General features: G+C 36.7%; 1 protein-coding gene across 1 annotated transcript; it reads right to left on the minus strand.

The window, feature by feature from the left end:
• Positions 1-9823: 9823 nt before the first annotated feature.
• On the minus strand, positions 9824-12950 carry SOSTDC1 (sclerostin domain containing 1). Its single transcript, XM_047094760.1, has 2 exons — positions 12746-12950; positions 9824-10239 (listed from the first exon to the last, which is right to left on the minus strand). The coding sequence occupies exons 1-2, from the start codon at positions 12948-12950 to the stop codon at positions 9824-9826; spliced, it is 621 nt and encodes a 206-aa protein (XP_046950716.1).
• Between the last annotated feature and the right edge of the window lie 572 nt (positions 12951-13522).

The raw sequence follows: 13522 nt of genomic DNA on the forward strand, positions 1-13522 counted from the left end.
TCCCTGGTCTTTAACATGTTCCTGGTGTTTGCTCAAGTTTAGACAAAATGTGAGAGATGTCCAGTAACAGGCTATAGTTTCAGCCCTCCTGGAGCTGGGTCTCCAATTTTGTTTTATATTGCCTACCTTAACAAGGTATTGATTATGATGAAGTATGTCAATTCCATAACAAGTCTGACCAAAATCTTACTCTGAAATTTCACAATTGAATGAACTGGAAACATCATCAGAACCAGAGAGTAGCATTAGTCAATTCTGCCTTTGTGGGTGTCAGTGAGGTTGAAAATATGGCCTAATTTTGGAGGATAACAGAATGTGAATATTTTAGGATAACAGAATGTGTGTTATCACATTATGTGATAACAGAATGTGAACATTAGACATTATCTGGTCCACATCGCTTATTTTATAGATAAAGTAATTGAGCATTAGGAACATTAAGACACAAATATAATTTCACCCCACTGACTAGCAGCAGCAGAGTTTAAACTATATCCCAGATCTTCTGTTTAGAAGTTTACGTCAGCATTTTTCACAGAGTTAGAAAAAACAAACGTAAATTTATATGGAACCACAAAAGAACCCAAATAGCCAAAGAAATCTTGAAAAAGAAAAGCAAAGCTGGAGACATCACAATTCCCAGCTTCATTAATCCCTGACAAAGGAAGCAAGGATATCCAATGGGGAAAAGACAGGCTCTGCAGCAAATCGTGTTGAGAAAACTGGACAGCAACATGCAAAAGAATGAAACTGGACCACTTTCTTAAATGATACATAAAAATAAATCCAAAATGGATGAAAGACCTAAATGTGAAACCTGCAACTATAAAAATCCTAGAAGAGAACACAGGCAGTAACCTCTTTGACATCGACCATAGCAACATTTTTCTAGATATGTCTGTTGAGGTAAGGGAAACAAAAGCAAAAATAAACTATTGGGACTACATCAAAATAAAAAGCTTCTGCACAACAAAGGAAACAATCAACAAAACTAAAAGGCAACCTATGGAATGAGAGAAAATATTTGCAAATGATATATCTCATAAAAGACTAGTATCCAAATATATTAAGTATGTATGGGTGCCTGGGTAACTCAGTTAAACAAACATCTGACTCTTGATCTCAGCTTAGGTCTTGATCTCAGGGTCATGAGTTCAATCCCCATGTTAGGCTCTGCTTTGGGCTCTGCATTGATCTCCACATTGGACATGAAGCCTACTTAAAGAAAAAGAAAAACTTGTAAAACTCAGCACCCTAAAAACAATCCAACTAAAAATGGGCAGAAGACATCAATAGACATTTTTCCAAAGAAGACTATAGATGGCCAAGAGACATGATCATCAGGTAAATGCAAATAAAAAGTATAATGAGATATCACTTCACACTTGTCAGAATGGCTAAAATCAACAACACAAGAAACAAGAGGTGTTGGCGAGGATGTGAAGAAAGGGAAACCCTCCTGCACTGTTGATGGGAACACAAATGGTACAGCCACTCTGGAAAACAGTGTGGAGGCTCTTCAAAAAAGTTAAAAATAGAACTACTCGGTGATCCAGCAATCCACTACTAGGTATTTACCCAAAGAATACAAAAATACCCATTCAAATACTCACACACCTCAATGTTTATAGAATCATTATTTACAGTAGCCAAATCATGGAAATAGCCCATGTCCACCAACTAATGAATGGATAAAGAAGATGTGATATGTGTGTGTGGTGTGGTGTGTGTGTGTGTGTGTGTGTGTGTGTAGCCATTAAAAGAATGAAATCTTGCCATTTGCAATGACATGGATGGAGCTAGAGAGTATTAAGCTAAGCAAAATAAATCAGAGAACTACAAATTATTTCACTCATATGTGGAATTTAAGAAGCAAAACATATGAGCAAAGGGAAAAAAAGAGAGAGAGAGGTAAACTAAGAAACAGACTCCTAACTACAGAGAACAAACTGATGTTTACCAGAGGAGAGGTGGGTGGGGCGAATGGGTTAAATAGGGAAGGGGATTTAGGTAGGCGCTCCTGGTGATGAGCACCGGGTGTTGTATGGAAGTATTGAATCACTATATTGTACACTTGAAACTAATATTACACTGTATGTTAACTAACTGAAATTTAAACAAAAACTTAGAAACAAAACAAGTTTGCATGTCTTGAAGTCACTTGTATAAAAAGACTACATAAAAAAGCTGCAGGGGGGCCTGCGTGGCTCAGTTAAAAGTCCGACTCTTGATTTCCTCTCAGGTCATGATCTCACAGTTTCATGAGTTCGAGCCCCGCATGAGACTTCTCACTGACAGTGCAGAGTCTGCTTGGGATTCTCTGTTTCCCTCTCTCTCTGCCCCTCCTTAACACTATCTCTGTCTCTCTCAAAATAAATAAATGTAAAAAAAAATTTTTTTTAAGCTGCAAATAAGTTAAATTGAAAACTTCATTGTTTATTACTTTTTTAGAATGTCAAATTAAGGGGTACCCGGGTGGCTCAGTTGGTTAAGCGTCCAACTTCGGCTCAGGTCATGATCTCACAGTTTGTGGGTTCAGGCCCTGCGTCGGGCTCTGTGCTGACAGCTAGGGGCCTGGAGCCTGCTTCAGATTCTGTGTCTCCCTCTCTCTTGGCCCCTCCCCCACTCACGCTCTGTCTCTCTCTCACTCTCTCTCTCTCGAAAATAAACATTAAGGTCAAACTAAGTCACAGATTAAATGTAAAACACTTCTTAATCAGTATACAAACTTGTCAAAATTAACCAATTCTTAAGAAAGACAGTATTGAACAAGCAAAATGGAACTTCATTTGATAATTAAATGCATCTGGCACGTTTTATCTTTGGATTGCAACAAAGAAATTCGTAGCAAGGAAGAGTTGGTTATTTTTTTTACTTTAAACTTGAGGAATTAAAAAAACTTGAAATATTTTATAACATATAAGCTACATATGAGAAGTAAGAGAGGAAACAAAGCAAACAAATATATTGAAAGCTCCAGCTGGTAAAGATTGTCAGTCAAAGCTGACCCTTGAACAACATGGAGGTTAGGAATAGCAACCTCTTTTTTTTTTTAATTTTTTTTATTATTTATTTTTGAGAGAGAGAGAGAGAGACAGAGACAGAGGGAGTGAGTGGGGGAGGGGCAGAGAGAAAGGGAGACACAGAATCCAAAGCAGGCTCGAGGCTCTGAGCTGTCAGCACAGAACCTGATGTGGGGCTTGAACGCATGGACGCCAGATCACGACCTAAGCTGAAGTTTGATGCTCAAATGACTGAGCCACCCAGGAGCCCCTAGTGATACCAACCTCTTGCAGTCAAAAATTCATGTATAACTTGTGACTCCCCCCAAATTTAACTACTGATAGCCTACTGTTGACCAGAAGCCTTATCAATAACAAAAACAGTTAACACACATTTTCATGTTATATATATTATATGCTATATTTTTAAAATAAAGTAAGCTAGAGAAAAAATGTTAAGAAAATCATAAGAGAAAGGCAACTGACAGAATGGGAGAAGATATTTGCAAATGACATATCAGATAAAGGGTTAGTATCCAAAATCTATAAAGAACTTATCAAACTTAACAGCCAAAAAACAAAGAATCCAGTGAAGAAATGGGCAAAAGACATGAATAGACATTTCTCCAAAGAAGACATCCAGATGGCCAACCGACACATGACAAAATGCTCAATTTCACTCATCATCAGGGAAATACAAATCAAAACCACAATGAGATATCACCTTACACCTGTCAGAATGGCTAACATGAACAACTCAGGCAACAACAATGTTGGTAAGGATCTGGAGAAAGAGGATCTCTTTTGCATTGTTGGTGGGAAGGCAAGTTGGTGCAGCCACTCTGGAAAACAGTATGGAGTTTCCTCAAAAAACTGAAAATAGAACTACCCTATGACCCAGCAATTGCATTACTAGGTACACTTTATCCACAGGATACAGGTGTGCTGTTTCAAAGGGACACATGCACCCCAATGTTTATAGCAGCACTATCCACAATAGCCAAAGTATGGAAAGAGCACAAATGTCCATCAATGGATGAATGGATAAGAAGATGTGGTATATATATATATATATATATACACACACAATGGAGTATTACTTGGCAATCAAAAAGAATGAATTCTTGCCATTTGCAACTACGTGGATGGAACTGGAGGGTATTATGCTAAGTGAAATTAGTCAGTCAGAGAAAGACAAGTATCCTATGACTTCACTCATATGAGGACTTTAAGAGACAAAACAGATGAACATAAGGGAAAGGAAACAAAAATAATACAAAAACAGGGAGGGGAACAAAACAGAAGAGACTCATAAATATGGAGAACAGAGGGCTACGGGAGGGGGTGTGGGTGGGGGATGGGCTAAATGGGTAAAGGGCACTAGGGAATCTACTTGTGAAATCATTGTTGCACTATATGCTAATTAATTTGGATGTAATTTTTTTACAAAATTAAAAATTAAAACAACAACAAAAAAAGAAAATCGTAAAAGAAAATACACTTATAGTACTGTACCATAACAAATCCATGTGTTACTGGACCGACACCTTCCAACCCATGTTGTTCAAGGGTCAACGGTATAGACATAGAGTGCAAATTAAAGATTGCATGGATTGACAAAAAGTTCTGGTTACTAGACTGCTGGGTTCTGTGTTTTAGTCTGTCTCTCAATGCCAAATTTAGATCAACACCTCAATGAATAAGAGGACTCAAATGATCACTGTGTGAAAATTAACCAAGATTGCAATGTAAAAGAGTTTTAAATTTGTGTGAATTTAATAACAAATTCCCGAAAAAAGGCATTTATTCCTACTGAAAAAAAAAGTGATAGTTATAGTTTTAACAGTGAATAAATAAATATCTTTAAGCCTATCAAACCCTTGATCAGTTTTAATAACAATGAATTTGGGTTGAATATATTTATATCACTGATGATATCATTCAATTTAGACACTCTGCCTCAGATTCAAGGGCCTAATCCAATTGCTAAAAAAATGAAATCACTAATATAAGGTAATCCTTAGTGTGTGGTTACTAAAATTCAAAGGAAAACATTAAGGTTTCTTCATAAATCTCCCAAACTGTTTCATTCTTCTTTGTTTGTGACAGAAAACAAATCCTTCAGCAAGCAAGCCTGCCAATGTGGAGGATGAACACTCAGTCTAATTTGCACTGGAAATAATTATGCCGTCAGTTTGGCATTCATTTTAAACAATTCTTAAACCAGGAAGCTAAAACATCCTTCCATTGGGACTTCTGCGGTACTTGCCATCCTGTAGCTCTTCAAGACAATTTACAAACTATGCAGGTAAAGGCACCAAATGCAACGTTAGATAAAGAGTCAGAAATAATGGATAAACCAATGGAATTGAAAATGATACTGACAAGAAGAATGCCTTTTGCAGTATCTATTCTAGAAGGTCTCCCTTTGTGAATGTAATAATAGTGGCCAAATGTCTACTTAGTTCACAAGTCTCGACTCATTTAACACAACACAGAGCTGTATTTTAATAGGTTTCAATAGGGCCAAGATGGAAGTCACCGGTCTACACTTAAAGGAAGTAAACATCCTAACAAGAGAATGCACTCTAGCACTGAGGATCCTAAATCATTTTCCCTCTGAATTCCTTCTGAGTGTCTACAAGGATTTCATCAAAGATTTTCCATGCATTTCACTTTCCATTAGAACTGTATGACTACAGGAAGTATATAAATGCCGAATTTAAGGTATGCAATGAGTTGCCACTTTAGTGCTAAAAAACATTTTCAAGAGTTACATCAAATTCAAATAATGTTTTAAATCCAACTATAATGAATTTGATTTTGATACCTAAATTTCATAGTGATTGCAAAAAAAAGGGTATTTCACATGGCAAATTTAAATGTTCAAAGACTTTATTCAGCTGTTAGGAAGTTTCCTGGTTTTGCTTTGACAGAGTGCTATTCTTTCCACCATAACTACCTAGTTTAACCATTCTATTCAATACCTATTCAAGTAAATATCATGCTAAATAGATATATCAGGTTATGTAATTAAAAAATAATAATTCTAGTAGCAGATAGAATGAATGATACAGCAAGACTGTCTAGTAAAACCTTATTAATTTGATATTGAGCTGGAATAGATTAAGTTTCTTTTTAATATTAAAAAAAAAAAAAAAGCGGGTCACCTGGATGGCTCAGTCAGTTAAGAGTCCGACTTTGGCTTAGGTCGTGATCTCACCATTTGTGGGTTTAAGACCCGCATCGGGCTCTGTGCTGACAGCTCCGAGCCTGGAGCCTGCTTCAGATTCTGTGTCTCCCTCTCTCTCTGTCCTTCCCCCGCTCACACTCTCTCTCTCTCTCTCTCTCTCTCTCAAAATTAAATTTTTTAAAGCAACTTAATTTTCATTGCTTTTCAAAAAATACACAGTAAAATAAACATGGCTGATAGAATATTGCCAATTAGCAATTATTTGTAATTAATGTAAATGAATAAATATAAGTAATTTGTAGAAAAATGTTAATTCTTTTGTAAGTACGTATTTCCAAAGGTTCTATGTGCATGTTTAACTAGGGTATAGCACACTATCTGTATTATTTATTTGTATATGTGCTATTAACTTTTCTTTCATTTTTGTTATTAATATACACATCTATCTATATATCTAATGTATGTATAAATATCAATATTAGTATCTATATTCTATCTACGAAGCCTCTTGAAAAAGTCCTTATTCACAGCAACAAAAATAAATTTGACAAACAAATCCTTAATGGATAGATATTATGAATGTGAACTAGAGGTCAGAATCTGCTGAAATTATCACAATTCACCATTTTGAAATGATAGCTACTTAGGTGAGAGGACAATTAAGCACAGTTTAATCAGAAAAAAAAACAAACCCTGAAATAAAATCAGCAATTCAGATGCAAGTGCTTTTTCGCCTTTTTAAATAACTGTAAAGCTACTCCTTCTGTTGACTTTTAATTTGCACTCTTCTCTGGGAGCTTGATTGTATCCTAGGCCTTTCTTATTGATTGCTGACCTTTTCCTCTCATTTGATGTCAAATACCACACAATGGATGTATCATCAATGTAACACCGCCAGAAACAGATCAGTAAATTAAATGTGACCATGAGAAATCGATCTAATTCTTGACTTAGCAGAGACGAGAGAAGTCTTATAATCTTTTTACTCCATTTCATTTTTCCTAGTACATTTGTTTACTAATTCACATTAGCAATCAAATCAGTGATGATTTTAACATTTTACTATCAGCCAAACTTATGTTTCAATATTTTCTTATTAAAAGGTAAACAACAAGGGCATCTGGGTGCCTCAGTGGGTAAAGCAACCAACTCTTGATTTCAGCTCAGGTCATGACCTCACAGTTTGTAAGATCAAGCCCTGTGGCCCTGTGTCAGGCTCTGCGTTGACAGCTGGGAACCTGCTCCAGACTCTCCTCTGTCTCTCTCTCTCTCTCTCTCTCTCTCTCTCTCTCAAAAGTAAATAAATACACTTTTTTTTTTCAAGGCAACAGCAGAATCTTCTTGATTATGAAAAGCCATTGTCAGGTCAAGTCCTTTTTATGCCTCAGATCTTGGAACACACTAATTTTTAAGATTAACTCTAAGGCTATTAAAAGTGCCTTCTTGTTGAGACAAAAGAAATGGCTACAGTGTCTTCAATGTCTGTTATATGAAATATCCCATATTGAGCAATGTTAAACCACTGAAATAGACATATGAAACAATATATTCTTGGTATATTCAACCTGTGATATAATTATTATAAGTGTCTCAAGTATTAAGATGATATAATATGAGATAGTTTAATATCTAGTTAGTAAGACTGGAAGATAAATCAATAGTGGACTATGAATTGTTACATTATCTGATGGTATAATAGCATTATTATAAAATCTAGAGAGGTTTTCTGTCTTCATATAGGTTGAGACTCTCCTACCTCTCATAGGAAAGGGACAAAATGTCCTTATTTAATTTATAATGCCATGTGTGATACGCATGTGACGTTTAAATTCGCAATTACAAAAGCACAACCTGCTACAGAAGAGGACCATGGACCCCTTTGTGTTCAAAATCCAAAAGGGAAAACCCAGAAGATCTTATCAGCCCATAACCAAGCCCCTTTGGTTTTCATGCGGAGCGATGGGCTCAATCATTTGATTGAATTGGCACATCAGTTATATAACCGTACAATCTGGTTCAAGATTGGGGCTAGGTTGCTTAATGTTTCAACATGTCAGAATCGAAAATACTGAAAAATTAGTTTTTGTTTCCTTTGTTGTTTTTATTTGGTTTTATTTGTTGTTTGGGGGTGGGGGAGGGGCACGCAGTAGTATTCAAAATTCCCCTAACAGATGATAGTAGTTTTTTCACAAGTCCTTTCTCAAACTTAGCTGCATGCTGGAATCACCTGGAAAACCTTAAAATCTGCTGATATCTGAGTTCTACCCCCAGAAAGTATGATGTAATTTGGATGCCAGCCTGGACATTGGGTCTTAAATTATCTCCTCCAGGTGATTATAATGGGCAGCAGACTTGGCATCCCAGGTGTATATACATATGATATTCTCATTACAACTCACTACAACTGGATTGTCACCCAACTTTTTAAATCGTCCCTTTACTGAAAAGATTGTCTTTCTTTCTCTCCTCTGTTACTGAAGAACTTTTTTTTTCAAAACTTGAATGTGCCTTATCAAAGAAATCAATTATTCTGATACATAAATTCTAATTTTGGTACACGTGCACCTTTTTCATACATGTTAAAGGCAAGGACAACAACTTTTAGCAGTGTTTATTTTCGTTAAAAGAAACTGATGGAATTGAAGGTTAAATCACCTTCGGATTGCACAGATTAAACAAAAAGGTATTACATATTTCAGTTTTACAAAGCATCTTATTGATTTAAAAGGATCCATACTATTGATAAAGTTCATGATAAAACATATATGTAAAAAGGAGACTAAAATATGTATTTTACATATCTACATGTATTCTCATATTTCTAGATCAACCACAAATCATACAGGAAAATATTTAGGTACATGGAAAAGCTTCAAAACATAAAAAATTAACAGTTTGAAAAAAAATCACATGTGAAAGCTCATTAAATAATAACATTGACAAATAAATAGTTCATCAGTTTTACTTATTAGCTGCTGCCATGCATTTCTGGCATTCCATTGTAAGCAAGGGTCAGCATGCAGGGTATAATTTCATACTATGAGACTGTAAAAAGCTACAGGGCTTATTTTTGAAGTGAAATGTCACAATATCTTTCACTCTTTCAAAGGAGATCACTCATGGCTGCTAAACTTCCCATGAAAATTACCAAAAAAAAAAAAAAAAAAAAAAAAAAGCACCTTTCTGAAGTGTTACTGTGAAGATTCATGGCAACATTTTTTTTTAACTCTTTAATTATGAAAGGGTTTTGCTGGGGATGGGGTGGGGTGGGGGATGGGCTGGGGAGTGGAGGATAACCAAGAAGCCCTTTTCTGCTTTAAAAAGTAATGATTCAGTGATGTATATAGTATCACCAGTCTTTCGAGAACCATGGGGAATTAAAACTACAGGTTGCATGGAATTTAAATGCAAATTGCACTCAAGGATATGCATACATCTTGAAAAACTTGAAAAAGAAAAGCTATTCCCAGAGAAGGTCCTGATACTTAGGACAGCTTGGTGGGTTTGATCAAAGCACAAAGCATCTATTTTCAAGTAAGAAAATAGCAATGGCAGGCTTGAGTCTTCCAAGCAATCAGATCTGTAAAGCAGATGGTTACTAGCCAGTCTGGTGTCGAGAGTCTGAGTTCTAACTCAGGCTGTGCTTGCTGGATTTGCTGGCTCTTTTCCGCTCTCTGTGATGCTGGGCTGGCTTGGCAGGCGACATGCTCTCAAAGTTATGACTGGACTCATTGTGCTGCCGAGTGTACCTCTTGCACTTGCAGGCGGTGACCACTGTGATTTTGTAGGTGCGCGTGCTGCCATCTTGGCACTGAAGCTGGATTCTCTGGGTACGTGTTTTGTCATTGACACACCTCCATTCCTGGGAGCTCCTCCTGCTCCAGTACTTGGTTCCATAGCCTCCCCCTATCCAGTTGGGCAGCACCGGCAGGGGCAAGCACTCACCAGCACACACCAGCTCTTTCAGGGGGCTGATGCTGGTGCACTGGCCATCGGAGATGTATTTGGTGGAACGCAGCTCCCGGCAACCCACTTGAACTCGACCTACAGGAAACGGAAGAGCGTGCATTAAAGAGAAGAAGCAAATGAACGCTTCAAAAACAACAACAACAAAGGCATCTGCAATGGCAAAAACTGTATCCAAATGATAGCAAATTGTTAAATAGAAAGGGAACATCTATTTCATTTTCACAATGCAAAAATCTGCCTGGATGAGTGTAGAGATAACTTCCGTGAAAATGATCAGTTCACATGGCTGTACATTTTTGAAATAAAATGAACTAGGCCTGATTTTTGTTTTCATGGATAACATTAATGAATTGCTTACTGAAGTGTTTGAAAATCCCATTGTGTTTTAGTCTTACTCCCCAGTAAGGGTTAAACAGTTCTTACACTTGTGTAAATATTCCTTCTTCAGTGAGCTAAGAGACTATAATGTTCTTTTTCTCACAGGTCATATCAGTTAATATCTGCAAGTGCTTTTAATTAGGTTTTTAAAAAAAATCTCCTGGGAAAATGTGAAAAGTATTTAAATATTGTGTACAATGTGTATGCTCTCTCTATATTTTGTTTCAATTATAAAATTCAGCTGCAGAGAATCGTACATACATGTGTGTACAAAGTCTGACATTTCTCATATCAACCTTAATAACTACGTTTTAAACCTAAATTCCCAAGCTATCTTTTAAAAACAAATATTAAAATGTTTGAAAGGCAAAATGTCACTACAACTCAAAATTTGAAGAATATAAAAGCCCCTAAATCAGGAACGTATGGTTGCCATAACAACTTGGCTACATTTCCATGAATTTTATGGCAGAAAAATGCCTAACATGTCTGATTTACAACTGCAAAAGGAACCATGGTGTTCGTTTCCTGAAGGCTGGTCATGGCAAACTTTTTGTTTAGTTATTTGAATCTGTTAAGTATGTTCTCTAATCAGCTGTTTCTTGTTACATGCCTTATGCAATTAAAGCAAAAATTAATCTTGAAATGTTTGAGTGTTCCCTTCCATTGCTTTGTTACCCAAACTTGAGGAAAATTGCCTGTAACAATCTCGAAAAGAAATCAAAGTTTGTTAACCAGAAAAAAAAAAAAATGTTTATAAGGATAGACTGCTGAAATTTAAAAAATAAAAATGCTAAGGACGGGTGAAGTAGTCTTGCCTTGAAGTGGAATCCTGAAGGCTAATTTGAAGTAGATCCTGAATGAGGAGTTGGACTTTGTCTCTCGGCCTCAGCAGCTCTGAGGTGGGAGACATAGCCTAAAGGGATGCAGTAGCTGTAAAACAATTTATGTAGACACACATACATCCGTATAGAGCGTGGGATTAAAGTGAAAGGGTAAACTAGCTGACTGGTCAGTGTGCTCTGCCTGTCTCATTCTGATTCCAGCTTCCCTTCCTGCATCTGCCTTAGGAATGCACCTGGAAAGAGCCAGAGATGAATTTGACTTGCCTAGCTTTTTGTTCCCCAAGTATATACCGATTTGGCATTTTTGCAGTGACAGTTCATTGACCATGAATACCCACCACATTGCTCAGTAATCTAATAATAATCAGATACCGCCTTTGTACATAAGAGCAACTATCCTCAAGAAAGTGAAAACACCTTGGTTTTCTTAGAAAGACATTAGTAGCCCTATTTGCTTGGACTTCTCAAAGGTCAAAATTACTTCTAGCAGTTGAATGGAACTGAGGTGGAACAGAAGATTTGTGGAAGATTTCCTGTGCACTGTTTTTCTGTGTCTCTATGAAAACCTGTTTGTTAGCATGTGAACTTTTCTTGAAAGGAGTGAAGCAAAAGTTAGGAGGAGAAATTTGAATCCCTCTAAGTAATGTTTGATTAGTGTGTCAATTCAGCAAACAGAAAACAAATACTCCCTGTACAAAATATTATTGTACTGCTATTATTTTAAATCTCTAAAGTTATAAAAGTTTCCCCACTCTTTCACAGAAGTATACAATTAGCCCAATTTGGATCTGGTTAATAAGTAATTATGTTGGAAAAATAGGATTCTCCAATATTTTTAGTTACATCTCTCTTTTACATTGGTCATCATCAAAACTTTCAACCATTTCACTAGACATATTTTAGAAATCCTTGTGAGCCATTTTTTTTTCCCGGAAAGCTTGTGATTTCCTATACATACTTTGGTTAGTCACGTTTATGCACTTTACCACAATTGTACATGTCCTGAAATACACAGAAAACAACCCGAATGTACACTACGTAGAAGAACACTTTTTAAAAAACTCTCGTTTTGCATGATTTTAAAAAAAGCAACAGTTTAATTCCTAGAAACATTTTCTTTTTTGGATGTTTGATAGAACTTAAGTCCTCGCCTGCATTATCAAATCACTGTTTTAGTTACATTAACTTTGTAGGGAAGAATGCCAATCTACACATGCAGTAGATTACTCCCAGATTGTTTAGCAAAATATACATGGTTCAGGTTAGTTAGCAATGAAACGATTCTATAGGAATGTGAGCTAATGCTACCAAAAGAGAAAAAAAAAACAACAAAATCCATGCAAGTAAAACACACTTACTGTTCCGATCCAGTCCAGTGTTACTGAAATGCCTGCCTCCATTTCTGGCTTGATTCATCGTGCTGTTGCTGCTGGGGTGTGCTGGAACAGGTTTAACCACATGTGAATAAAGGATTTCTGTGGCATCATTTTTAAAAGCCAAACAGCTTTTCATTAGGATGCATGCAAAGGGAATGAGATAGAAATGAATGGCAGGAGGAAGCATGGTGAGGAGAGGATTTGCTTGGCTGGAGAGCTGGTTAATTCCTTTCCCTCTGCTTCTGCACTGTAACTGTGAAATTCCTCTTCAAGGTTCCCTTTATATATCCAGTGAGGTTTGGCGTTCATTCAGGTGTAAAGTTGTATAGAGCTTCAGAGTGAAAACACAGAGAAGGGGTGGGATCCCTACATGACCCTGCAAAAGAATTTTACCAATAGAAGAGAAGACTACAGAAAAGGAGGAGCTTGGTATACAAATGGCCTGAAATTTCAGAGTTGCGCTTCATCAGTTGTCTGGGAGCTAAAGCAGCCAGGCACATTCTATAGCAACTCCAGACTATCTCCCTCTCTGCCATTTCCTTTCCTGAATCTAGTTCACATTCGGGTTTAATTTAAATGAAAATACACTGCTGTTCATTTGAAGAGATTTACATTCCCACAATTGTTCAGCACTCCCCCCAGATTTTAGAGTATTTAGGGTAGGGAGCCGGTTCTTCCCAGATAATAGGAAGGAGTTCGGGTGAGTTTTGCTAGACTTGCAGTAAGCACCTATTAAACATATTTTGTTTCTCAAGAAGC

Source organism: Lynx rufus, unplaced genomic scaffold, assembly GCF_022079265.1.
Source record: "Lynx rufus isolate CCGP_SWC_20201006 ecotype Redwood Valley unplaced genomic scaffold, mLynRuf1.p SCAF_4, whole genome shotgun sequence".
In the NCBI taxonomy this organism is placed as follows: domain Eukaryota; kingdom Metazoa; phylum Chordata; class Mammalia; order Carnivora; family Felidae; genus Lynx; species Lynx rufus.